Genomic DNA, 27,109 nt, shown 5'->3' with positions numbered 1-27,109 from the left:
ACAAGTCTTTACTGATGTCACTTATGAAGTTCACAAGTCACAGCTTCACACTAGGTGAATGATTTTTTGTTCTTACTGACCCAGTCAAAGTAAGACCATTCAATTCTCAATGTATGGCTGTATACAAAACATTTAAGACTTGAGAGGATGCAGCACAATAGGGAACTGTTATTATGACTATCAAGAGAATAATACCAAAATACCAAGGTGCACTCCTTAACAAGAGTTCTTATGAAATAAATGAAACCAACTTAAGTCAAAGTTCAGGCAACATAGGGAGTTCAACAATATTAAAGTTTAATTGGTCATAGTTCTTGTTTGAAATGTGATAGCAATTAAGGACCATAGTTCACTGTAAAGTGGCCTGATTTAAAGACGCAGCCATTTCATTGTTGCTCTGGTAACACAAGCCATACGAACCTGGTCACCTACTAGGAGACATATAAAGACTAGAAACCTTTGGGAAACCCAAGCGTGTCATCCACCACTTGGGATGTCTACAAACCGGCTGTTAGTTGCTCCTGTAAACATACCATGTTTTCCGCTGGAGAGACTTCTTCATTGTATTTGGTGTCAGAGTCTAAGGAGACAGCAGTGTCAGCCACCTTTACATTAAGCTTTCTGTAGTAGCAAAATCAGGAGAGAGGTAAGTGCAGCATTCCATTTTGTTCAACACCAAACACAGGCCCCAGCTTGAGTAAAAAGGAGATATGAAGCTGCATGATGCTCCGTTAACTGTAACATCTACCTCTTGTTTTTGTTTTTGTTTTCCTTGAGACAGGGTCTCGCTCAGTCACCCAGGCTGGAGTGCAGTGGGGTGATCTCAGCTCACTGCAACCTCTGACTCCCGGTTTCAAGCGATTCCCCTGCCTCAGCCTCCCAAGTAGCTGGGACTACAGGCATGTGCCACCATGCCTGGTTAATTTTTGAGACTTCATCAGCCTGGCCTTTACTGTACATGTTTCTGTCCACATTTTGGCTACAACCACTTAACACATCTCTAAGAAGGTCCAAATCTTTTCTCATCTTTCTGTCTTCTGGGCCCTCCAGTCTCTTCTAACCGCTGCCTGATACCCAGTTCCAAAGCCACTTCCACATTCTCAGGTATCTTTAGAGCAACACCCTACTCCTCAGTACCAACTTTCTGTGATAGTCTGTTTTGCATTGCTATAAAGAAATACCTGAGACTGGGTAATTTATAAGGAAAAGAGGTTTATTTGAGTCACAGTTTTTCAGGCTGTACAAGAATCGCACTGCTGGCATCTGCCTCTGGTGAGGGCCTCAGGAAGCTTTCACTCATGGGGAAGGGTGAAGGGGAAGCAGGTGTGCCACATGGCAAGAGAGGGAACCAGAGAGATGCCAGGCATTTTTAAACAACCAGCTCTCACATGAACTAGTAAGAGCAACACCTCAGTCATTAGGAGGGATCCACTTCTCACGACCTAAACACCTCCTACTAGGTCCAACCTCCAACATTGGGGGTCACATTTCAACACGAGATTTGATGAAGACAAATATCCAAACTATATCCACCTTCTAGAGGGGACAGGGCTTCTGCTCCTGGAAATTCAGACCCAGGAATAGGACTTGGCATTCTTCTGCTCCATCTTCTGACTACTCCTCAGCCACACAGAGCTACTTCTACTTCTTCAATACCTGAAGCTCCCTTCTGCTTGAGGCCTTTGGGCATGCTGTTCCTTTTGCCTGGAACATCCTTATCCCCACCCCATCCCCTTGTTAGTTCAGTGACTCCCTAGCTTCTGAGTCAGGAGGAAGCAGTTCATCCTGGTTTTTTCCCCTCTGGCAGCTATTGTAATTTAGTCCTTTGCTGCTGAAAGTGTGATCCCCAGACCAGTGCAGCAGCCTTGCCTAGAAGTGTGTTAAAAATAAGTGTGGGGTCTACGGCCATACCACCCTGAACGCACCCAATCTTGTCTGATCTCAAAAAATATGTGTGGGTACGACGTTTATTATGCCCACAAGATTAACATTAGCAACACAGTATGAATCCTGCACAGCTTCTTCCTAAATGCAACACAGCGGCCGCCCTCCCATGAGGCAGAGCAATTCAGGTGTGTCCTATTCTGGTTGATGCTCCCACTGCCTGAGCATCGATGGGCAGTGCTGATTTGCTGATGGCCAGGGAGACAGGAGGGACCAGCTGCCCTGACTGGTGCTCATCTTCCTTGGACCAAGTCCACACTCACTGCCAAGGGACTTACAAGCTCTTCTTTCCTGAAGGACTCAGATAGGAGGCCCAAAGGTGTAGAAGGGAATGCATCTATGTTTGTGAATTGGGGGAGGGTATTACTGGGGCAAGACACTGGGCTCGGGGTAACAGGAAGTTAAACTGGAACTTCACACTGATGCCCTGGATATAATAGGTAAGAAATTCCGCTGTGAGATCTGACAACAAAATGAGGAAATGCCAAAGGAGGCTGTCAAGAACAGTTTGGGGTTGCCAGGGTTTGAGGGGAAGGAGACGTGAGAAGTGATGGCTCCATGACGACAGCTTTCCTTCCTGGGTAATGAAAATGTTTTGGGGCTTGATATGGGTATTGCTTGAAAAACACTGTGAATGTACCAAATGGCAGGGAACTGTACACTTGAAAATGGCTAACTGTATCTCATGTAAATTTTGTCTCCAAGTATTGGGAAAAAAGAAGAGTTTAGGTGGCTCTAAAACTCAAAAGGAGTATAAAAAGAGTTAGAGAACTCTTTTCTCTAACTCTTTGCCTGAACTGATCGCTTTGCCTGAACTGGGGCTGTGGGCGCTGGCAGTGGATGAGCCCAGCCCTTAGAGATGCAGGGGCTTCCAGGGAATGGCAAATGCATATTTGTGATTTGTACAGGGAACTCTTTGGGCAAGCATGGGGTAGGAGACTGATAGTTTTCCAGAAAGTAGGAAGGAGGGAGGGCATGATCTAAGATAATTTTACAGCTCAGTGACTTGTACCCATCAGTGAGAAAATCTAGACTGTTAATTCCAAACTTCCTTTCACCTATCTTCAGCTAATAAGTAATTTGTTCAATTTGAAGGATGGTATTTTATTCGGAGCCTGGTAAAATTGTAATGACATTAAGATTTCCTTTTACATATTGTTTACTGGTTAAATTATAATTTCTTTTCTTGCTTCATTTGTTTCACACATGTGCACATGTGAAGACGTGCGTACATGCAGGGAAAGTTGGCCAGCCTGAGACAATCTCCCTTTCCTTTTTTTCCTTATTTTTTATTATGGTAGAATATATATAACATCACAACCATTTTAACGTGTACGGTTCGGTGGTAATAATTATATTCACAATGTTGTGTAGCTGTCGCCACAATCTATTTCCAGAAGGTTTTCATCATCTCAAACAGAAACTCTGTACCCACTAGGCAAGAACTCCTTGTCTTCTCCTCCAGTCCCTGGTAATTCCTGTTCTACTTTCTGTCTCTACGAACTTGCCTATTCTATTTAATGTAAGTGGAACTATACAATATTTGTCCTACTGTGTCTGGTTTTCCTTTCCCAGGAAATCTCTGCACCTGACCCAAGACACAGATTAGAAAACCTTCCCAGGCCTTGAGTCTCCCCCTGCAGGCGGCGTCCTTACATGGTCTGGATGCTGCTTCTGGATATCACCGGGATCCCTGGGTGTTTCTCTCATTTCCCTGGCAGCCTTTCTTTCACACACAAGGCACCGGGAAGCCTTTGTGCTACTGTTCCTCCTGCATGTGTCCTTGATAAAGTACAGAATGCCCCAATAAATGTAAATTTATCATAAACAGTGGGCAATTTTCAGCATGGGACAGAATCAAACATTAAAAATCATTTATCTGAAATTCAAATTTAATTGGGCATCCTGTATTTTTATTTGCCTCATCTGGCAACCCTACTATGGACACTTCCCTAAATTCCAAACTCAAGTCCAGTCCACAGGTTGTCCACCCTTCTCAGAAGTCCAGGGATAAGGGATATGGACCAATCTCTAAAGAAAAACCTCCATTTCAGGAGGAGTTATGCTACAGGTGCCTGTGACTCCAGGTCTAGATGCTGGCTTTCACCACTTGACAGGGATTCCTGGAATGGGAGAGGTTTAGTGGCCTGGGGCTGAGTCACGTCTGAGAAACCCAGAGTGTGGGTTTCAGGGCCTAGCTAGGCTGTGGTCCTGGGGTGATCCTGCACTCCTAGAGTTCACACCAGCATAGGATGCCTAAGTGTTTCCTGAGGACAAGATTCGGGACATGCAAGAGGCTGGCACTGGGCCAAGAAGACTCTTTGAGTCTCAGTGGAGTGACTGCTAGAAACCAGGCGTTGGGAGGAGGAGGAGGAGGAGGACCAGAAGCCGGAAGAAAACCTATTGGCTGCATTGCTAGAGTTATGATCCAATATTCCAGAGGGAGGCCTCAGAAGCAGCTGTGAAAACACCCAAAAGAGTCAGCTTGAGACAATGAACTGCCAGGGTGAGAGGGCAGGACGCCAAGCTGTGGTCCCCATCCCCACCACATAGACACACACACACAGATGGGTCAGACACCTCCCTGCGCTGCTGAGGAGGAGAGCCCTGTCAGGCAGTGGCAGATGCTCCCCTAGATGGTGCAGAGAGGACTGGCAGGGGAAGAGAGAAGATTTTAACTCGAACTCAAGTTGGCAGTTTTGATTATTACACTTTTACTTGTTGAGTGGAGACTGGGCTTTCAGTGAAAACTCAGCACGGTAGAACGTGTAATCCCCTGACAGTGATCAGAACAGTCGAGGCGTTCCCCGAGTTCTCATCTCCAGAATAAGGGAAGGAACTCCCCAATTGAGCAGGCTTACAAAAGGCAGTGACAGACAAGTGCAGCTGGGTCCTGATATTCACAGCAGCATTGTTCACAAGACCTACACATTATATGTAGTTATAAATCTGTTTACTAAACTGCTTACTGTATGATTAAAACATATGATATAATAAAACGTCTCACATAAATTATGGTGCATAATAGAATACCCCTGAACCCAGCACCCGAATGAACTAGAAAGATCACTATATTTGACAATACTTTCAAAGTTAAGTGTCTCTTCTCCAATCCTAGCTCCCTTAAGATGTAACCACTATTTTCAGTTAAGAAAAAAATCCATCTGTCTGCCTATTATCTATCCATCTATCTGTTTGATCCTAAAACGACATGGGTCCCTAGGTGTCCCTGCACATGATTACCTTGGCTTGCTTTTGAACCTTATGATGAAAGTATCATACAATATATTCTTCTGTAGTTTTTTTTCCTACTCAACATCATCTTGAAGATTCACTAAGTTTGATGTTCCTTAATTTTCTCTTCTGTCTAGAATTCTTTTGCATGACATACCACTTGTCATTTACCCATTCTCTTCTCAAAGGACACGAGTTGTTTCTAGTTCTTTGCTAGGGTGAAAGGACGTCTTTGCTGAAGATGTTTTTGTGAACCTTCCTGGGCTGATGATTGGTATGCACTTTTCAGAAGTGCTGAATTACAGAGTGAATGCAAGCTTCCTCAAGCAGTGTATGAATTCCAGTTGATCAACATCCCTGTCAACATCTAGAGTGTCAGACAAAACTTTGTGTCAATCCAGCGAGTGTAAAAAGGTATTTTATTCTATCCATAAAATGCATTTCCCTAATTAATAATGAACTCAAACTACATTTTATGTTTATGGACTATTCGTGTTTTTCTACAAAGTTGCCTGCTCACGAGTTTATTTAGCCCATGTGTAGTCCATTTTCTTTTCTTTTTTTTTTTTTTGAGGCAGAGTCTCGCTCTGTCGCCCAAGCTGGAGTGCAGTGGCGCGATCTCGGCTCACTGCAAGCTCCGCCTCCCGGGTTCCCGCCATTCTCCTGCCTCAGCCTCCCGAGTAGCTGGGACTACAGGCGCCGCCACCACGCCCGGCTAATTTTTTTGTATTTTTAGTAGAGACGGGGTTTCATTGTGTTAGCCAGGATGGTCTCGATCTCCTGACCTCGTGATCCGCCCGTCTCGGCCTCCCAAAGTGCTGGGATTACAGGCTTAAGCCACCGCGCCCGGCCCGTGTAGTCCATTTTCATACCGCTAGGAAGAAATACTCAAGACTGGGTAATTTATAAAGAAAAAGGCATATCTTATTACATGGTGGTAGGCAAGAAAGCTTGTGCAAAGGAGCTGCCTTTTATAAAACCCTCAGATCTCATGAGACTTATTCACTATCATGAGAACAATATGGGAAAAACCTGCCCCCATGGTTCAATTACCTCCCACCAAGTCCCTCCCACAACACAAGGGGATTATGGGAGCTGTAATTCAAGATGAGATTTGGGTGCAGACCAATCATAGCAGAACGTGGAGGAGCAAAGGCACATCTTATGTGGTAGTAGGCAAGAGAGGGTGTACAGGGGAACTGCCCTTTATAAAACCATCAGATCTCATGAGACTTATTTACTACCACGAGAATAGCATGGGGAAAACCCGCCCCACGATTCAATTACCTCCCACTGGTTCCCTCCCATGACATGTGGAAATTATGGGAGTTACAATTTGAGATTTGGGTGGGGACAGAGCCAAACCATATCACCATATTTCTATGAATTGTCTACTTGTTTTAAAGATACTTAAATATAAATTGTGTTTTTAAAAAACCAACTCATAGAAGTTCTTTATATATTCTTGATACAATTCTTTGTTGGTCACATGTGCTGCAATTGTCTTCTCCCATTTTGTGCCTTGTCTTTTCACTGTCTTTATGGTGCCTTTTGATAAACAAAAAATTTATAAAGATGAATTTATCAATCTTTTTCTTTATAGTTAGCACTTTGTCCCTTAAGACATTTTTCCATTCTTACTCTCTTATATTTTCCTCTAAAAATTGTAATGTTTTTTCCTTTCACACTTCAGTCTTTTTTCTTTTTGGTTTTTATTTCTATTAAAATTATGTATGTATCTATTTTAAACAGCCAGGGTTTGATGGCTCTGTCATGTGAAACGCAGCCCCTACCATTCCCCGGCACCTCTTTCACAGGCTGTGTGGCTCCTGCTCCATTGTCCAGGTCTAGCCTATCTGCTGTCAGCTGCTGAGGAGGGTGAAGACTAGCCTCCTCCATGCATATACACGTTCCTCCTCCTGCTCAGCTTCCCAGTGTGGTTAGATGGCCCTTTGGGCTACTTCACTATTCTGTGTTATTTTAAGCTAAGCTATACAGTTAGCCATGATGACTTATCCTTTCCTGAAGGCTTTTGATTTGTGTCTTTTCCCTTAGAATTGATACTTTTCTTTTTGCTGTTGTTCAGTTTTCTGTGTATTTATAACTTATTCAATGCCAAACTCTGTCAGATGTCCAAATGTCTCCTCTTAACATTTAGATGACCTGATTTAATGATTAGATCTCCCTGGTCTTTTCCAGTACCTCTGATCTCTCATTTGGATTGTTTATTTTCTGTGTGCCATTCAAGAAACTCCACTTTTTTTTTTCTTAAAGATAGGGGTCTCACTATGTTGGACAGGTTAATCTTGAACTCCAGGCCTCAAATGATCCTCCCACCTCAGCCTCCCAAAGTCCTGCGATGACAGGCACGAACCACCACATCTGGCCTCCATTCAACAAATTCTTACCGAGCCAATCACATGCCACATGTTGTGTTAGGCTCCGGGGAAACAAGGAGAACAAGATGGTTGTTATTCTTGCCTTTGTTGCGCTTACTACCAAATTCAGGGGAAAAAAAACTCAACAAATTCTGCAGCAATGTTTCTTATTCCTAATTGTTTGATTGGCTCTGGAGCTGATGCCTGCCTGTCATAAGATGGCACCAGTGTGGGGGACTCCTGAGTATGAGAGGGGTCTTCCCCAGTTTCCTGTGTGGCCAAGGCTGTCTGCCTAAGTTAAGGATGAATACGGAGAAGTCTCTGAAGCACTTTCCACCTTTTCTCAGTTCACCTCTGTCTCATGAAATGAAGACCGTGACATTTTTTTTAGTCTAGCCCTACCTGGCTCGTAGTTCGTTGAGGTTCCTGGACTTAGTGGAGCAACGGTGAGGCCAGACGAACACTGTGATGAGACAGCATCAGGGACTAAAGGAATGTGTGAATTTGGCCGTGACTTTTTGGAGACAGCCTGGAACGCTGAAACCCAAACCCCATGCAGAAATCTAGCAAGTTGGGCTGACCTCTCGAGAGGGCTCTATTTTCTCCAGAGTGGAGCCTTTGGTCTCATCTCTGCAACTATCAGAGTATCCAAAGTAAAGCCACCAGCATTGGAGGAAATGAGTCCAGGACAGAGTCAGACATACACACACACAGGCAGAGATTTTACTCCAGTGTCTACAGAGGAGATCACTTCAGCTACTGAGCATTTTTTTGGCCCACCATAGCTCTCTGAAAGGCTGGAGAGGAGCACATAGGGCTACGTCTGCTCAGGCCAAGAAAATTAGTCCACATCTATGTTTCTTGTGACTATGATCCACTTAAAACGTGGCCTAGTCAGGTTTGGAAAATAAGGCCCCCATCGCCACCACCCCACCCTTGGTGGTGGTGGAGTCTCCTTAGATCCGGACTCTCATCTTGGGCAGCTGCAAGAGCCAAGGGCTATGGAGATGTGCCAGGAGTGCCCCTGGAGGGCAATGATGTTAGCTTTAATTTTAATACCATTCCCTTTTTCCCATGCCCACTCCCCACCATCCCCTTTCATGAGTATTTCAGGAGAAACTGGGAAAGGGCTGTAAGCAAGGCTTCAGAACCAGTAAAAGTAAGTCTAGCATCAGAGATAAAACCACCCAGCTCCCGGACTCGTAAAGACATAGACTGTGTCAACAGTTCAGCTTGGCCTCACTTCCTAAGGACTGACTATAGCCTTGCAGCCGGTTTTCTCTTAAACCCTGGGTGAAATGTGGTCACCTAGTCAGTTGGAACCAGCTCCTGACAGACCCCAGCAACTTACAGATGAACTCACCTAGAGTGAACTTTCCTCATTCCAATGCTAAATCCTGCACCCTGGGAGAGCTAGGTTTCATTACCATATCATGCGTCCTATGTGCTGGCATGACGACTCCCTCCATCTGTGTCACTGGGACCCCTCCTCTACGTGTGATGATGCACCCTCTCCCCTCTCGATCACCCATAAAGCCCTCCTGTCATTTTCTCTTAGGAGACACTGCTTTGGTGAATATTCCCAGTGCCCTTCCTACTTGTGACAAGTAATAAAACTCCTATTGATTAAAACCTGTGTTCTCAGCGTCTTTTGTTACTCACCAGACAAACCCTGCTTTTTTTTTGGAGGCAGTGGGGCGGGGGGGCCTGGGAAACAAATCCGGCTGATCCAGATTTGACTATGGACTGAGCCCTGACTCAACCTCCCTTATAGGCTGCTTACAGGCAACGCAGCAGTCTGAGGAAGCATGAGTGGGTTAAGTTGTCTAGGTTGCTGAGGGAGAGACTGGTGAAGGGCCTCAGGGCCCCCCACCAGGAGAGCAGAAGTGGCTGCTTGGGCCTTTCATTTGGTGCAACTTTTGAGGCAGTAAGCGGTGGTGGTTCTGTGAACTGACTCAAAGAGTGGTTTTGGTTTTGATTATTAGGACTCTGGATTGTCAGGTTTAGGACCCAGCTCAAGGGATCCAGGATTGTTGGGAACGGGCAGGACTCCCCTTCAAGTCTAGGGGTTGAGAGACTTCTTCATCCATTTTAACAAGGGGAAGCCCTAATATAAAGACGAGGAGTCTCATCTTCAAGACTCTGTCCCTGTCTGGTATATCTGTAGGCTGAATGCTTGTCATTTTTGCCAATACTTATGCATCTTTGTGGCCTGAATGAATGTGAAGTCTGGATTCCCTTCCCCTTAGTCTGTGGTAATCCCTCAAATATTGGGCTTCCATTTTCCAGCAGTCACAGAAGAACTATTATTGATTTGAAGAGGCCTAATTTAGAATGGGGCAATTTGGGTGGGATTATAATTCCTGGAACCAAAATACAGTGATGTAGAGTTTACATGAGCAGAGTGTGCACCCTCTCCAGAAAGAACACCTTGCTTACTTGATTGATTTACATAAATCCCACCACTCAAGCTGGATCCAGAACTATTCTGGAACATCCATGAGACCTCCAGGGAAGTTACCCAGATGGAACATGATCCAGGGAGAAGCAACCCCAATTATCCTCTCCTAGCTCCCCAGCACCTCAACTCCATCGTGGCCTGGGAGTAGTGGCAAGCTGAAAGGACCAGAAATATCCTACAGGCTAACCGTTACAGGATTTGTGTCATTACTAATCCCCAGTGGAAGCTCCTTGGAGGGTGGAATCAGACTTCTGGGCAAAGACCCTAGAACATGGGGAACCAGGTCTTAATACTGGAGGAGAGCCCGCTAGAGTGCCTTCTCCGGCATTGAAAACTATTTGGATACCCATATCCATGACCAATAAGCAAATGATATACCACTGTAATACCATGTGGCCCCAGTGTTCCCTAGGGAATCAGGAGAGGTGGTCTGAACATGAGTTACTTACACACATTAATAATACAATTCTCCAACTGGGACTTATTTTGTAAGAAATAAGGTAAATGGGATAAAATACCCTATGTATAATGTCTTATGGCCCTCTATCAACACCCAGCCCTACAGAAGAAATGCAGGATATGTAATTGGCCAAAGGACCAAAGGGAACAATGTTGCTAATTCTAGAAGCCCCTGGAGAGAAAGAACCAGTCATGTGGGAACTTGTAGGGAAAGGAATGAGGAGGAGCCTCTCTACTTCTCCTTCAAGAGAAGTGAGGTCCTCTAGTCTTACTCAAAACCAGAACCTTTGCCAAACAGGAAAATAATCCCCCTACTTCCTCGGGAATTAAACTCTCGGCACCTCTAGGGGAAAGCAAGGGTCTTCCTCCATACTTGCCAGGCCCTCCCAATTCTGTGGAGCTGGCTGTGGCTCCTGCTGTGGCAACAGCAGGCCCCAAAATAAACAACAACAAAAAATCAATATAAGACGAATATATGATAGAGAAAAATCAATAAAACCCAAAGTGGGTTATTTGACAATACTAGTGAAATTTATACACCCCTTGGAAAGAGTGATCAGGTAAAAACGACAGGAGGCAAAAATAATATCAGGAATCAAAATGGAACATCACTATAGATCCTAGAATCTCCAGACATTAACAAAAGGATATTATAACATAGGATCAATGAATCTGTAAATTTCTATGAAATGGACAAATTACTTGAAACACAATTTAGCAAACCTTGGCATAAAAGGAAACTGAAATCTGAATAGTTATTCAAAAAAATGATTTCCACAAAAGAAAAGCCAGGCCCAGATGGGTTTTACTGGTGAATTCTCCTAAGCATTTAAGCAATAAATTACATTACATTCCTCTAGAGAATAAAAAAGAAAAACCTCATCCCAACTCATTTTATGAGGCTTGCAGATGTATCTGCCAGGCAGCACCACTCACCACTCCCCTTCTGACTGGCAGCTGATTTACTTCCCTTATGCCTCTGAGCAGCATATTCCTACAATGATCTGGCCGTTGTTGATCCCCGTTATCACTGGGGTCCCAGTTTGGGTTGTGTTGAGACTGACACCTCAGTAGTCAAGTAGATTTGGTAGCTCAAGTTACCAGCATACCAAGTTCCCTGAGAGGGAACCCCAGAGTGGGATGGTTCCCACCAGGCAGGTGTCTAATGGAGAGGGAAGTTTTGCTTGGGTCTATGTACCTCTTACAACTGCTGATTTGTATAATGAGAAATCCAATATTGAAGGCTTACCGGTGAGCCCATGAGAGTTCAGAACTCTCATAAGGGGAATATTCTTCACACATAACCTCACCTGGCCAGGCATGCAGACCTTAATGGCAACTCTGCTCATGGTGGAAAAGAAATCTATCATCATGGCCAAAGCTAAGGAAGAGGCAGACAAAATGTAGGCTGATAACATGGGCTACCAAATCTACTTGGCTGCTGAAGTGTCAGTCCCAACAGCCAACCCAAACTGGGACTCCAGTGATAATAGGGATCATTATAGCAATATGCTACTCAAAGGCATGAGGGAAGTAAGCCAATCAATTGGGGAAAACTCCAGGAAACAGAACAAGACCCTAATGAAAATCCTTCCCCATTCCTAGAGAGATGACAAGTAAGCCTCTGGGATTCTCTCCCTTGGGACCCTGACTGTGGACAATAAGGAGATAAGGCTGCATAAGAAATATTACAGCTCTTACAGGCAGTACAGTGACCTAAAAGGTTAGTGGTGGTCCACTGCTGGGAACACCAGAGGGGAATTCTGAGGTTATAAAAGGAAATAACCTAGCAGACACAGCTGCTAAGAAGGCAGCATGAACAGTTGAACGTTTGCAAATGACCCTGATCCCCAGATTTGTCACTCCACAAGTTTCGGCCTTATTACTCAGAAATTAGAAAAATCCAAATGGGAAGGGTATCTCCCACATTTGGATTTGGAAGGATGAGGTATTAATGATAAAGGAAGACTCTAGATTCCAGAAAACATAGGCTGGGCAATAATTAAATATGTCCACGAATCATCACATTTTGGTATGTTATTAGTCCGTTCTCACACTGCTCTAAAGAAATATTTGAGACTGGGTAATTTGTAAAGGAAAGAGGTTTAATGGACTCACAGTTCTGCATGGCTGGGGAGGCCTCAAGAAACTTATAATCATGGCAGAAGGCAAAGGGGAAGCAAGCTTAGGCTTTCTTACATGGCGGCAAGAGAGAGAAGAGTGAGGAGCAAAGGGGAAATAGACCCTTAAAAAACCATCAGATCTTGTGAGAATTCACTATCACAAGAACAGCATGGGAGAAACCTCCCCCATGATTCAATCATCTATCCAGGTCTCTCCCTAGGCATGTGGAGATTACAGGGATTACAATTCAAGATGAGATTTGGGTGGGGAGGCAAAGCCTAATCATATCAAAACTTTAAGGAATTGGTTGATGAGGGTAATAAAGGTACCCGATCCAAGTGGTAAAACAGACTAAATCTCCAACAGATGCCACAAATGTGTACAAAATAATGCTCAGACCAGGCTGGCTGTGCCTCAACTAAGGGGCGGGGGCGGGCATACCAGGAGAAGAATGGCAAATAGACTTTACAGTGATGCTCCAGGCACCTGGAAACTTCGTGTACCAGCTGGTTTGTGTGGACACCTTTACTGGCTGGATAGAAGCCTTACCTTGTCACACAGAAAAGGCAAATGATGCCAGAGCTTTACTCAAAGACATCCTCTGGAAGTGTGGCTTGCCTTGATTGATCCAGAGTAACAATGGAGCTGCCTTCATTTCCGAAGTTAGCCAGGGGGTATTCTCTGCTTTGGAAATCAAATGGAGGTTACATGCAGACTGGAGGCCCCACTCATCTGAAAAGGACAAAGATACTAATAGAACCGTAAAGGTCACTTTAGCTAAACCATGCCAGGAAACTCATGAAAGCTGGCTAAAGTGCCTCTCCATCACACTAACATGACTTCAGCTGGCACCAAAAGGGAAAGTGAGACTTAGCCTTTTTGAATTACTATATGGAAGAGTTTACCCTGGCAAAATGGAACCTTTGACATGCCCTGATGGTGAGACTGAGAGGGATGTAAAACATATTGTATATTTAGGAAAATTAATACAAACTCTCAAGCAATATGTGAACCTGTCTTCCAGTTCCCACTGATGTTAAGCTTCACCCATATCAACCTTGAGACTGAGTTCACCTTAAGACTTGGACATCTAAATCACCTCAAGACCAGCCAAATCCTGTCTGGATGGGGCCCTACCCTGTGCTGATAACCACTCACTCTTCTCTTAAATTGCAGGGGCTCAGACCCTGGATCTGTCATTCCAGAATGAAGCCTGCACCAGCACCCTCAGACCAGGCTTCATTAGATCCAACTTATTCCTATGAACTGGCCTCTGATCGTAAGCTCCTTTTCCACAGAAGGGGCATAGATAAGTAAAATGTGCCCTTGCAATGCTCTCGATGTATCAGGAATTTCTTCATTTTTAGAGGAATCTCTATGCTCTTTTACATTCTGTAAAAACTCTTAACTGCTGCTAAATCATCATATAGTATATACAATGAACTTGGTCCCTCTCTACTGGTTAGTTCCTTTTATTACCATGGCCAGTGGTCTCTGGGAAGACAATACAACAGTTTTCCCCACATCGCAGTGAAGGGAAATAGCCGGTTCCAATGCTGGATATGCTATAGACACTCACGAGCTTGTGTCTGCCCAAGTGACAGGACTTGTGGCAATCCTCACATTTCACTCTCACCCACAGAACTGGAGCAAGCTCCCCTTTCCTGGGGTTACCCTCTTCCCAGAAAGTGAGGAAATCCCTTGCATCATGTTGACTAGCACCTCTATAGCAAATGTCACCTAGGTGTCAACCTTGCTAAATGGCTCAGCCTTACAGCAAGCAGGCAGAAGTTGTGAAATTCCTCCAGGGCAGACTTACTACACTGAGACAGGACCAGACACAAAACAGAGGTAACTGGTCTCCTTGAACACTACCACCTGCCACCCCAATATGAATTATTGGTGTCCTGACATGAACATCACTAAAAAATATTGGAGACAGAGCAGTAAATGCAGTTCATGCTGAGGAATACCAAGCCCCAGTTTCTGGTACACCCACGTAAACAGGCCAACAGCTTAGAAGAATAATATCTCAGCTGACTGCAGGGATAGGGACCACCTGCGGGGTGGGACTGTCTCCCTTTATGCAAGAATAATGGCACCTGGAACCAAATAGCACAACTGTTAAATGTCTTTTTTCTTGAGACAGAGTCTTGCTCTGATACCCAGGCTGGAGTACAGAGACACGATCTCAGCTCACTGCAACCTCCGCCTTCTGGGTTCAAGCGATTCTCCTGTCTCAGCCTCCTGAGTAGCTGGGATTACAGGCACACACCATCACACTCAGCTAATTTTTGTATTTTTAGTGGAGATGGGGTTTCACCATGTTGCTCAGGTTGGTCTCGAACTGACCTCAAGTGATCTGCCTGCCTCGGCCTCCCCAAGTGCTGGGATTACAGGTGTGAGCCACTGCGCCCACCTAAATATCTTTATCCCCAAATGAGTATGTGCCCCTCAGGGGGCACGTGTTGGTCTGTGGGTCCCCCACAAACATCTACCCCACGCCTCTTTGCCCCCAGGTTCCTTCCCTTTACCCCACTTGGCATCGCTCATTCCTGCATGGAGAACGTTTGGATGGAAGGACAATGTACAATTGGCCTGCGGGCCCCTCTGATATTGAGGCTGCTGAGGTGGGTCTACTACAAGTCAGGTCAAAAGAGCAATGAGATTAATTTTGGGGGGGATGGGAGCAGCATCCAGGATGGCCGCTCTTTGGGGATACGCTTATCATGAAACCACTGTAAAAAACTGGACTAGAAAACTTGAGTCTTTAGCATCCTCAGTTGACTCCTTGGTTACTCTGGTGCTAGGTAACGGTATAGTATTAGACAATCTTTTAGTGGAACAGGGAGGAGCGTGTGCAGTTACTAATTCCTCTTGCTGCCCCTGAGTAAACACCTCAGGGGTAAAAGAAGTTGACATTAAGGTCTATGCCCAAGCCTCTTGGTTACACACTTTTAATCCACAGGGCCATAGTTCTGACTCTTTTTGGGAAGCTACCAAATGGGCAATACTAATTACTTGGTAATACTCTGCCCCTGGTAGAACCACTAACTTTATTGTTTATACTACTGTTGTTTGGTCCCTGGATCTTAAATCTCTTGGTAAAATTTGCATTTTCCAGATTAGAAAAATTTCAACTGCAGCTTCCAACAACACCAGCCTTTGCAGCCTATCCTGGGAGACCTCAAAACACATTTAGATTTAGTGTCCAGAGATTTTCACTCCCCTAATATCTCTGGACACGGTATCCCTAATCAGCATGAAGTTACAGAAGAATGACCTCTCCAGAATGAGGAGTGACATATCTCTAGGGGAGGAAATTTGTAGGCCAACAGGGAGGGAACCAGGGAGTACAGGAATTTTGTCAATTCAAGCAATCAGCCTGTTTTAGAGCCTCTTGTCTTGAAGCCAGTTTTATCCCAAACCCTGTGTGAAATGTGGTCACCTAGTTGGTTGGAACCAGCTCCCGAGAGACCCCGACAACTTACACATGAACCCCAGTGAACTTTCCCCATGACCATGCTAAAGCCTGCACCCCAGGAGACCTGTAGCTTCATTACCATAACATGCGACCTGTGTGCTGGCACCTGACTCACTGCATCTGTGCCACTGGGAACCCTCCTCTACATGCGATGATGCACCCTCTCCCGTCTTCAACACCACATAAAGCCCTCCTGTCATTTTCTCTTGGGAGACAATGCTTTGGAGAACACTCCCAGTGCTCTCCTTACTTGTGACAGGTAATAAAACTCCTTTGTTCAAAACCTGCGCTCTCATGGAAAGTCATCTGTTACTTGCCAGGGGAATAAATCCCGGTTTCTTTTTGTTTTGATAACATCAAGACAATGTTCCAAACAATCATTCATTTGATTATTCCAAACAGTCATTGGGAACATACAAAACGCATTGTGATTTACAGTTAAAAGACTGCTTTCTTCATAGATCCTCTCCCCCAAAAATACCTGCATGGTGGTCTTTGCTGGCAAGAGGCTGAATCAGAAGCTGCCCTCAGGGAAGGGGACTGACTGAGGAGGCTGGAGTCTCACCTCCAGGAGGGAAGAAGGTGGTGCCTCCCAGGTTAGGTGTGATCTAGGCCTAGGATGAAGCAATTCAAAAGTGAATCTCACCACAGTTCAGAACCAGGGGCAATGATGCAGCCTCCGCTTGGGCTTCCTGCACCTGTGCAAGAACAAAAACCAAACCAAAACAAAACAAGAGGCTCAAGGTCCTGCCACGCATGGGGAAAGTCTGACGGCTGCAGGAGTGGCTGCACGAGGTGGTGACTCTGTGGTTTGTAGCAGGTGCTCTCAGCCCACATAGAACTGTGTAGTGTGGGAAGCCATCCTGAGCGCCGGGGCAGAACGGACACTGAGGGAGTCCTTGGGATTGTGAGGCTGATACCTGGATTCTTCAGCCTGCACTCAGCCAAAGGTCTCCTGACACAGGACAGGCAGGAAGACTGCAGTTGTGAGACTCTCCACAACACATCCCCTTCCTGCCACCTGCATGGTTGGTGGCCTGGGGGAATACTGCTATAATGTGAAAGCAAGTCCATAGATTTCTGGTTTAAAGGAACCCAGTGGAGATGCTAATGAGTTCTCCTGAGGAGCTGGCTGGCAACTGCCACCTGGGCCTCCCAGGACCAAATCTAACTGTCCTGGGAAGGTGTCTGGATGCCACAGCCTTGGGCCTAGAGAGAATCATGCTCATCATTCCTCATCAGACTCCATCTTGCCCCTGTGTTCTTTGCAGACCCAGATTTGAGACAACAATTTGTTTCTACTCTGAATAATAATGTCTCACAGGACGTGGAAATAGTCATATTGTTTTAGAGATTATGTAAAGAGGGGCTTAGCGGTATTAACCCTCTCATTTTACAGGTAAATTGGCCAAAAGTGCTTAATTACCTTGCCTAGCAAGAAAGGGAAGAACTAGCAGTTGACCTCATGCACCATGGGTTCTTTTCCCAGTGTCCTCTTCCTGGCAGGGAACCCAGGGGGCAGGATCTGAAAGCTCTGAACTGTGCTTCAGGGCAGGGCCTGCTTGGATCCAGCCTCCCAGGAAGCCTTCTTAGTGGACGACTGGCCCTTGCCAACCTTAGTACTGGGATTTGCTGAACTTAGAGTGAGGCTGTTGAAAACCTTCCTCCATCACTTTGGGCCTCAGCTGTAATTTCAGGCCACGTGAAAAAAAAAATCCTGTTACATTCTGATGCAGTTACTGGGTTAAGTGCTTTATCTCAGTCATTGACTCATCTTTTTCAGAAGTTGTCCTTCTTTATGTTGTAAGTGTTGGGTTCACGTGTAATGATAAATGGCCTGAGGCTTTAATCCCAAAACCGAGAGTGTGGGTGGAGGAAGATCCGTCAGCCAAGGCTGGTGGCCTTTCTCCCCAGCCTACACAGAGTCCCTGTGGGAGCTGGACTGGGGCTGAGAGGAGGCTCTGGATCCGAGATGCCTCTCCCGCAGCAGCCTCTGGGTGCACCCGGTGGGCGTCTAACCAGACACCCGCTCCTCAAAGCCCACAACAGTGCTCCCACTACAGCACATTGTGTTTCTAAAGAGACAGACCACATTTCATTCTGAAAGCCCATTTTCCTCAACTGATGCATTTAAACACCTCGGTGGAGACAATGCATAGCTCCTTGCACCTCTTCAGATGGGAAAGAATTGTTTACTATGAGTTAATCTCAAGTTTTTATTTTCTAAAAGTATAAAAACACATACAAAAAGGGACTCACTCTTGAGAACTGATCATATCATTGTAACACAGAGCCCAATGGACAGGCCACTATGAAGAAAGTATTGCTCCCAAACCATTAGGAATTTTAATCACCACTCTGCTCCAGACTCTTTAGAAGGTACTATTTCTGAAGTACACATGGACAAAGAATAAGCTTTATTCAATCAGACTCACAAAAGTAAGGATTGTGCTTCTCTAGATTCATAAAATAGAATTCCAAGGCTCTGAGGAAAATAAACTTGTGTCAGTCCCAGGGAACTTTTCTCCCCAGAAGTTGATTGGTCACTCTCTGTAGAAGAAAGAAAAGGCAGGAAAGAAGTTAGATATTATTGTCACCAGAGGCAGATGCCACTCCTCCCCGCAGCCATGTCACCAAGGAGAATCAGTGTGGTCCTACTCAAGTCTTACTCATTTTACTCTGCTTCAGAAACTATGGTCATCATATAAAAAATGCTTCCTGAAAGATTCAGGAAAGAGGATCTGTAATCAATATCTATTACTTCTATACAGACACAGATAATCCATCAGTTCCCACATACAGCAGCATAAGGAGAGGCCTGGCCCTGCGATGCTGACACAGCAGACAGGCGGTGTGGTGCCTGGGGCCTCCCACCTGAGGCACCCGCCTGGGTTCTGGGGCCTGCTCCAGAAGCAGCTCCCATCCCACATCAGTCCGGTGACTGAGGGGGTGAGAAGGAAACAAGTACAGTGAAGGATATGGCCCTTCAGGCACAGGAACCGGTCTGGGTTCTCAGAGAATTAACTGGTAGCACCAATGCTGTCCCGTGAGGTTCTTGGACTTAACAGCACCGCTGACTCCACTGGGACTATGGGCAGGGAATGGTGACAAGTTGGAGGCCTCGGGCCATCCAAGTGGACAACTCTTATGCCTCAGTCAAACATTTTCCAGTTTAACAGTTCTGGAGGTATCTGACTCACCAGTGAGGGGCATGAAGTCACCACCTGGGACTCTGGAATGGAAACCTGATAATTCTGATATTTCCACCATGATATGTTAATGAACTCCTGTGTGCGAAATTTGGTTTCACTCCAAATTAATGCATGGAAAGGGCCTTACACAATTATGGATGGGGAGCTAAACCTGATTTGAAGTCTAATTACAGATGCCTTCTTCCAAATTTCAATACTGGTCCAGTGCATTCTAAGTTCATTCCTCAAATGTGGTTCATTCTGACTGTATACTCAAGAGGCAACATGTTTTCTCCATTTCTCTTTCCCCCAATAAACCTGATCCATCCCACTATAGACAGAGGACCCACTGACCTTTTTATATAGCTGGGCTCGCAGTCGGTATGACTTATATTCTGATTTTCTCTTCTCTTCTTCTCTCTTTTTCTGTACTTCTGGAAGCTGCTCATAAATCCTTAGAAATGGCACCAGCGAAAGGACAGAAAGTGGGGAGGTTACCAGGGTGCAGAGGCACAAGATCTCCTGTCACCATCCCTCCCTATGCCTCCCACTCTCCAGGAGCTCATCCCTCCCAGAAAGGCCGTGGGCCTCGTTAGAAACTCCAGCACAGAGAACTCTGGCCTGGGGGCTCACAATCTGGAAAGGGAGAGAGAGAAATACAAACACAATAAAATCCTAATAGTGCTTATGTCTGGGAAAGGAGTGGGATAAAGTGGGGAAAGGAGTGAGATAAATCAGGGAAAGGTGAACTTCTGCTTTCTACTCTACATGCAAAAATGGATGGTTTCAATATAAGATTATGAACAGTGTTACTATTGTATTTGTAAACACTAGCAAAATTATGGGAAAGTACTAAAATGGTCACATCTATAAAACGTTCTAGAGAAGAAACATAGTCTTATAGAAGGAGGCTGGGAAAGGCTCCAGAGACGAAATTAGAGGTAAGTTGGGTCTTAAGAATAGATAGGAGTGCCAGGTGTGGTAGCTCAAGGCTGTAAACCCAGCACTTTGGGAGGCAGAGGCGGGTGGATCATGAGGTCAGGAGATCAAGACCAGCCTGGCCAAGATGGTGAAACCCCGTCTCTACTAAAACTACAAAAAAAAAAAAAAAAAAAAAATTAGGTGGGAGCGTTGGCAGGTGCCTGTAACCCCAGCTACTCAGGAGGCTGAGGCAAGAGAATTGCTTGAATCTGGGTGGCACAGGTTGCAGTGAGCCAAGATTGACCCACTGCTGCACTCCAGTAGGGCGATAAAGTGAGACTCCATCTCAAAAAGCAAAACAAACAAACAAAAAAAGGTAAGAGCAGAAAGCGAATGGGGAGAAAGGCAGAAGACACTCAAGGCAGGGAAAATGGGTATTGGTAAAAATGGAGTCGAGGCTTCCTGAAAAGGAGTGTAAGGGAATAGGTGGGAAACAGGCAGGGTGAGGGTGAGGCGGGCTGCAGAGCATCTTGTGGCCACGTGAAAAACATGGGATCTGTTCTAGCAGGGGTTGGGTGGCAATGATTTTAAGTTGGGAGAAACACAAATGTGCATTTGATAAATGCACTCTCATTGTAAATACGTTTCAAACAAAACAACAGTTAAATAGATTATGAAGTATAATGGAATGTATATGTTACAAGTATGTTTCATGTACATGAAACAAAAGTTTCAGAATTTTGAATGTCACAGGAAAGGTTCACAACATAATGTTGAGTAAAATAAAGCAAGATACAAACCTGTATATGCAGTATGATCTACAATTTGAGGGAAGAAAGTGTGTGTTATGCAGGTCTCTGCAAAATTCCCACACCTTCCACCAAAAATAGGACTAGTATTATGTTTAGATGGAAGGATGATAAGTGATATTCATTTTCTTTTTTCTACTTTTCTCTATATTTCCCAGAGTTTTCTATAATCTGGAAAAAACAAATCACTAGATTGATGCAGGGCTCCGCAGGAAACATATTGGAGAAGGTGAAGGTGTCTCCTGAAGGCCACTCTGGAACAAGTACTTCCAAATAAAAGAGCTATGTTCTTTCCTCTTGAAATCTTTCCTTCTCACAGGAACCTTTAAATATCTTTCATAGAGACAGATGATGACAAAAGATGAGTAACACAGGCTCCAGAGATACAAATCCTCAATAGGACACAATTGAAGGCCAAACACCGGGCTCTAACCCCAGCTGTGACCCTAACTTGCTGGGTCTGGGTTGTACTTTCCTAAATATTAAGAGTTACTAGAAGATAGTTAAGATTCTCAGATGGAAACAGATCACTTCCTTGAAAAGAGGCCACATAAGAAATAAACATGAATAGAAGCAACCTAATGATAATGTGCCAGTTTAAAAACTCAAGTCTCTCCAGAAGATGGGCACTAAATCCACCCATATAAGTATATTTCTGGTTGAAAGCATTGATATGTTATAGGAGACGTCCTGCCTGTCTTCCTGTAGGCAAGCTTCCTAGGCCCTTACAGCAGGGACTGCTCTTGCTGAGGTGAGAGTATAAGTAGCGGCCCCACAACAAACCCTGTATAATTTCCCTAATTTCATTTTGTGACTGAGTTAGAATGAAGCAGTGGTTCTCAAATATTTTAGACTTAGGACCCCCTTCACACTCCTAAACGATGAAGATCCCAATGTAGGTTTTATCTACTGATACTGTATTAAAAATTAAAATTAAAAATTAAGAAAAACTTTATTTAATTCACTTGAAATAAAAATAAGCCTGTGACACAATAACATAAGAAACCTATATTTTTAATGAGAAATAAAGATGATTTGCAAACCAAAAAATTTTAGTGAGTGGCACTGTTTACATTTTTTTGAAAACTCTTTAATGTCTGGTTTAATGGAAGACAGCTGGACTCATATCTGCTTCTGTATTAAGTATGCTGTCCCTTCTTGCTCTGGTTAAAGTATGCATTAAAAAAATCCAGCTTACATATAGATTGTTCACGTACTTGGAAATGAGAGAAGTTATTGCACTATTCTTTTCAGGTAACTCTTGATTCTCTTTGATACTACACCCAAACTTGATAAGTGAGAGTTTCTGTTCTTTTCTTTTTTTTTTTTTGAGACAGAGTTTCGCACTTGTTGCCCAGGCTGGAGTGTAGTGGTGCGATCTTGGCTCACTGCAACCTCTGCCTCCCAGGTTCAGGCAATTGTCCTGCCTCAGCCTCCAGAGTAGCTGGGATTACAGGTACCCGCCACCACGTCCAGCTAATTTTTGTAGTTTTAGTAGAGAAGAGTTTCACCATGTTGGCCAGGCGTGAACTCCTGACCTCAAGAGATCTGCCCACCTTGGCCTCCCAAAGTGCTGGGATTACAGGCGTGAGCTACTGTGCCTGGCTGACAAGTGGTAGTTTATTAAAAATTAGTTGCAAGGCAGAATCTGGAAACATGTCAGTAAACTTTTCCTATTCTGTTACATAAATATCCATCAGTCTACCTTGTACTATTTCAATGAATTTTCTATTCCATGATTTTGTAACAAAAAGCAACAATCATTTGGAAAATCCTGGTCCAGGGAGTTATGCAGCTCTTCCAAATGTTGACAAATTTATTTATGTAACATGAAAAACATCACATTTGTTAACGTCACTGCTTATCTCATCAGAAAGGTCTAAGTACTAAGAAGTCGTCAAGCCCATGGTGGTCAACACAAGTTTTCTAGAATTCTGTTGTTGGCGTGAAAACTCACATTTTCTTTGGCAACAGATACCGTTGGACATTTTCCTGTAGTCACAGACTCACTTTTTCATTTTCAAGAAAATGTCTGTTACAAACACAAGTCAGAATAATTGGTTTTCTGTCAGTTACTCTTTCAAGTAAAAGCCACGTTCCATGAAAAAGGCAGCTGGTTCAGCTCACGACACAAACCATGGCATAAGTGCTTTTCCTTGAAACAGTCATCATCTTTCACTGTGCAAAGGAAGTGCTTCCTGTGTACCTCCATTTACACTGTTTCCTTGTTCTTCCATCACACTCCTGGCGGGAGGCTGTGCAGGACACAATGCCTACTAGACTAGTATCGTTTGGTGCCACTGTCTTGAATAGTGATAAGACACCAATGGTTTTACTCCTCTCGCATTACTATTGTATCATTGGTACAAATAGCCAACACAGCAAAAAAGGCACAGAACATCCTGGTGTCATTCTGAAATTAATTTTGACCTTGCAAATCGCCTGAAAGGGTCTCAGCAACTTCCAGGACCCCATAGACCACTCTCTGAGAACCACTGGACTAAAGCATCTAAAGCATTCCTTTGGATTGCCTATAAGGGCTGACTAGAGAGAGAGTAAAAACAAGATTTCAAGAGGAATGCTTCAAGTCCATGAGATAAATGGTTTTAAAGCATCGTTACTTCAGAAGCATTATGCCAACTAAGAAACTATTCTTATTAAAGCAAGTCTCCAATGAATGCCTAAAAAAGTCAACCTTAACTTATTCTCTGGCATTCTCATGATCAATATATGAATATCTGAAATGAATTAATTTTTTAAAAATTTATTTATTATTTTTTAGATACAGAGTCTCAGTTTGTTACCCAGGTCGGAGCATAATGGTGTGATCATAGCTCACTGCAGTCTCAAATTCCTGGGCTTAAGAGATTCTCTCACCTAAGACTCCTGAGTAGGCAGAATTACAGAAATGTACCACCACACCCAACACTCAAATCAATTAATTAATGAGTAGCTAATGTTCGTTCATCACGGCACAAAATTCGAAAATTGTAAAAAGTCAAAAAATCTACTATATCAGTTCTCCTTTCCAAAGGCAATCAGTATTATCAGTTTTTTCTGTCTTCCAGAAACATTCTATGCATCTAAAAGTATACACATCTACATAGGCACAAATACTTATTTTTAAAGACCACAAGTGGTAACAGTGTTCACATGCTTCGAAATTTAATTTTTTAAAAAAGTTTAACTTAATGTATTCTGGAGAACACTGTTATTTCTCACCCTATTGGATCAATTCCTAGAAATGGGATTGCTAAAATAAAAGGTGAGGCCCAAAAACTTATTTAATTTTACTTCAAAATAATCTTTTTTTTTTTTTTTTTTGAGATGGAGTCTCACTCTAAGACTACCAGACTGAAGTACAGTGGCGCTATCTAAGCTCACTGCAACCTCTGCCTTCCAGGTTCAAGGGATCCTCCCTGCTCAGCCTTCCGAGTCGCTGGGATTACAGGAGTGCACCACCACGACCGGCTAATTTTTGTATTTGGAGTAGAGACAGGGTTTCACCATGTTGGTCAGGCTGGTCTCGAGCTCCTGACCTCAAGTGATGCGCCTGCCTCGGCCTCCCAAAGTGCTGGGATTACAGGCGTGAGCCACCGCACCTGGCCTAAAATATTCTTTATTTAAATTTAGGTTTCTAATAAAGAGGATCCTAAGCATGCAAATCAGTGAGGAGTTTTTCATCTTTTGCATATGAGTCATTCATACCATGATGTGCTATTTTTTTTTTTCAGTGCCATAAGTGAGAAATGACTCTCACAACTTTCTCATAATGTTTAAACTTGAGCATAATGCCTTTATTCTGGGTGCAAGCCAGAGCTCCTGACCACTTGTTGGCCTGCTTTACACTTGTATACGTACTCTTGTTTTCTTGGTCTTACCGTTTGGACCTCTGAATCATTTCCTTCTTGCTGATAGGCTTGCTCTTCTGGACAGCCAGGAAGACTAAGCAAGAGAAGAAAGGGTTTTCAGTGGACTGTGACTTAACCCAGAGGGTATGGTGCAAGAGCTGGGAGAGGGAGCTGCTAGGATTTCGTGCCCCTACTCTGAGCTGGCAAGACTGGGTGGGGAGCAATGACCAAGGCAAGCCAGGGTTAGACTAGGGTAACAGGGACAGCAGCCTAAGGCCCTAAGGACCTAACACTCTGTAGCAAAGACTAGGCTTTGAATTAAAAAACTGGCCAGTTTCCAGGTAAGGTTAGATGAAAGAATTAGATAGTGCTTTGTAGTCTTCACAGCTTTCATTATTTTATCAAGGTCTGATTATCATAATTGTTAAGAATGCAGATCCACAGCAGCACACCCGGGTATGTCATCTTGGGAGAGGTACTTAATCTCCCTTTGATTCAGTTTTCTTACTATAAAGTAAATATATTAATAGTATCTACTGAGAATGTTGTAAGCACTAATGTGAACAGTACCTGGGCAAGATGTAAGGACTAGGTGTTTATTATTAGTAGTATTCTAATTATTACCATCCTAAGAGGTAAGCAAGCCTGGAATCAGCCCCATCTTTTCAGGAAAAATCAATATACTTTTGGAACTAACTTGCTCACAGACACAAAGCTGGTTTAAGATGCAGGGACAGGGCCAGAGTAACTGGGCTTAGTTGGATCATGAATGTGCCGAAGGGGGGGAGGTTCTGATAGCTAAGGTTTGAGTCTTGGCAAGCAAAAGGTCGCTGTCTGCCCATGTAACTGGCCTGGCCTGGCCTTTAGCAGGGCTCTGCAGCACAGCAGCAGACCTTGCCTTCTCTATTCCACTCATAGGAAAGTGAACGCGCAGGGCGTACCTCTCTTGGGCTGTGGGCGCATGCGATTCTGGTGGCCCTGCCGTTCCCTGTCAATATTGAATAGCACATCCCGCTCGCTCTGTAACATGCTCTGCAGCTTCCTCTCCTGGACTATTAACTTCAGGCGCTTTATCCGCTCCCCAGAGCTGGAGATGAAGTCAGGTCTGTGAAACTGAAGCGATTCCTTAAAAAAAAAAAAAAAAAAATAGAGAAAATGCTCAGCCTCACATTAATGATGCAATCTACTCTCCAAATGCCTGGAAAAACACCACCTGCCCAAGAGATATGGGGAAGCCTGATTCAAATGCCGAGAAAATATCTAGAGTTGAAAAATCTCCCGACACCTCTCTGTGGGGGAGAGCTCCAGCTTGGAACCCGCAGTGAACAAAGACGTGCCTTCAGCATAGGCCAGGAACTAAGACTATGGCAATTACAACTCTCCAAAACATCAATGCAATACAGCTCTGCCTACAGTGCTATTTTAAAGATCTATTCAAACAAATACATCATTAATAACATTTCCTTTATCCCCCAAGGGACATATCAGAAGAGACTTGGTTTCCTTTAAATCTGACATAGAGCAGAAACAGCAGTTGAGGACATGAAGGAACACACATGAGGCCATACAAGCGTCAGGCCTCTGGGCCCTCCACACACAAGGACCCACAAGGCCGATAAGCAGAACTGCAAATCCTCCCTCCTGTGGCCTTGTCCCCAGATCCTGAGGGTGATTCACCATCTATGGTTAAGAGTAAGGCAGCCTTTGACGGACGATGAGAAACCCAGCCCTCATGCGTGAAAACAGGTGAACTGCAGAATGCTAGAAAAGAGGGTCTCGGGCCTACACCTCAGCTCACCAAGTGACACAGCCAGCTTCTCTGTGCCTTGCCCTTCTTCTCCCTACACGTAGGGCTAAAGTTAAGTCAACGTCACTACACCTGCAGGGTTGCTCTCACAAACGGCTTCAGTGGGTCTCTGCCATCCTCTCTGCCTGGGCCTGCCAGGGAGCCCCGACCGTCCAGGTGCTGCCCCTGCCAGTTCTGCTCCCGCAGTGGCTCCCTCCACGGCTTGGTCTTGGTTATTGGTTCAAACCAGGAGACGCCAGGGCCCCAAATCTTGGGCACATTTTCCTTCTTTGATCCAGACTCCACATTTTCCACAGGAACAAACCAGGAAACTCCTACAGGAAACAGTTTTTAGAAGGAAAACAGATTTTTCGCTTTTTTACAGCACCACCCAGCTCTCATCAAGGACATGCATATAATAGAGTCCCTCAAGGGTCTCAGTTGTCAGCAGCCACAGGGTGCCCTTG

The 27,109-nt window shown here is 44.4% G+C and overlaps 1 protein-coding gene across 6 annotated transcripts in view; it reads right to left on the bottom strand.

Annotated features, from left to right (window-relative positions):
• Positions 1-18,478: 18,478 nt before the first annotated feature.
• LOC105465444 (ALMS1 centrosome and basal body associated protein) overlaps positions 18,479-27,109 on the bottom strand; it is a 222,632-nt gene continuing 214,001 nt past the window's right edge. For all 6 annotated transcript variants that reach the window (XM_071076913.1, XM_071076915.1, XM_071076914.1 and 3 more), the window contains 5 exons: positions 26,736-26,977; positions 25,798-25,981; positions 24,887-24,950; positions 19,630-19,729; positions 18,479-18,634 (listed from right to left, as the gene is read on the bottom strand). In XM_071076913.1, coding sequence (XP_070933014.1) covers positions 18,590-18,634; positions 19,630-19,729; positions 24,887-24,950; positions 25,798-25,981; positions 26,736-26,977 — 635 coding nt within the window. In that variant the 3' untranslated portion in view covers positions 18,479-18,589. The remainder of the gene's footprint in view (positions 18,635-19,629; positions 19,730-24,886; positions 24,951-25,797; positions 25,982-26,735; positions 26,978-27,109) is intronic.

The sequence above is a fragment of the Macaca nemestrina genome, chromosome 13, assembly GCF_043159975.1.
Source record: "Macaca nemestrina isolate mMacNem1 chromosome 13, mMacNem.hap1, whole genome shotgun sequence".
Classification (NCBI taxonomy): domain Eukaryota; kingdom Metazoa; phylum Chordata; class Mammalia; order Primates; family Cercopithecidae; genus Macaca; species Macaca nemestrina.
This window is presented reverse-complemented; position numbering and strand designations above follow the sequence as displayed.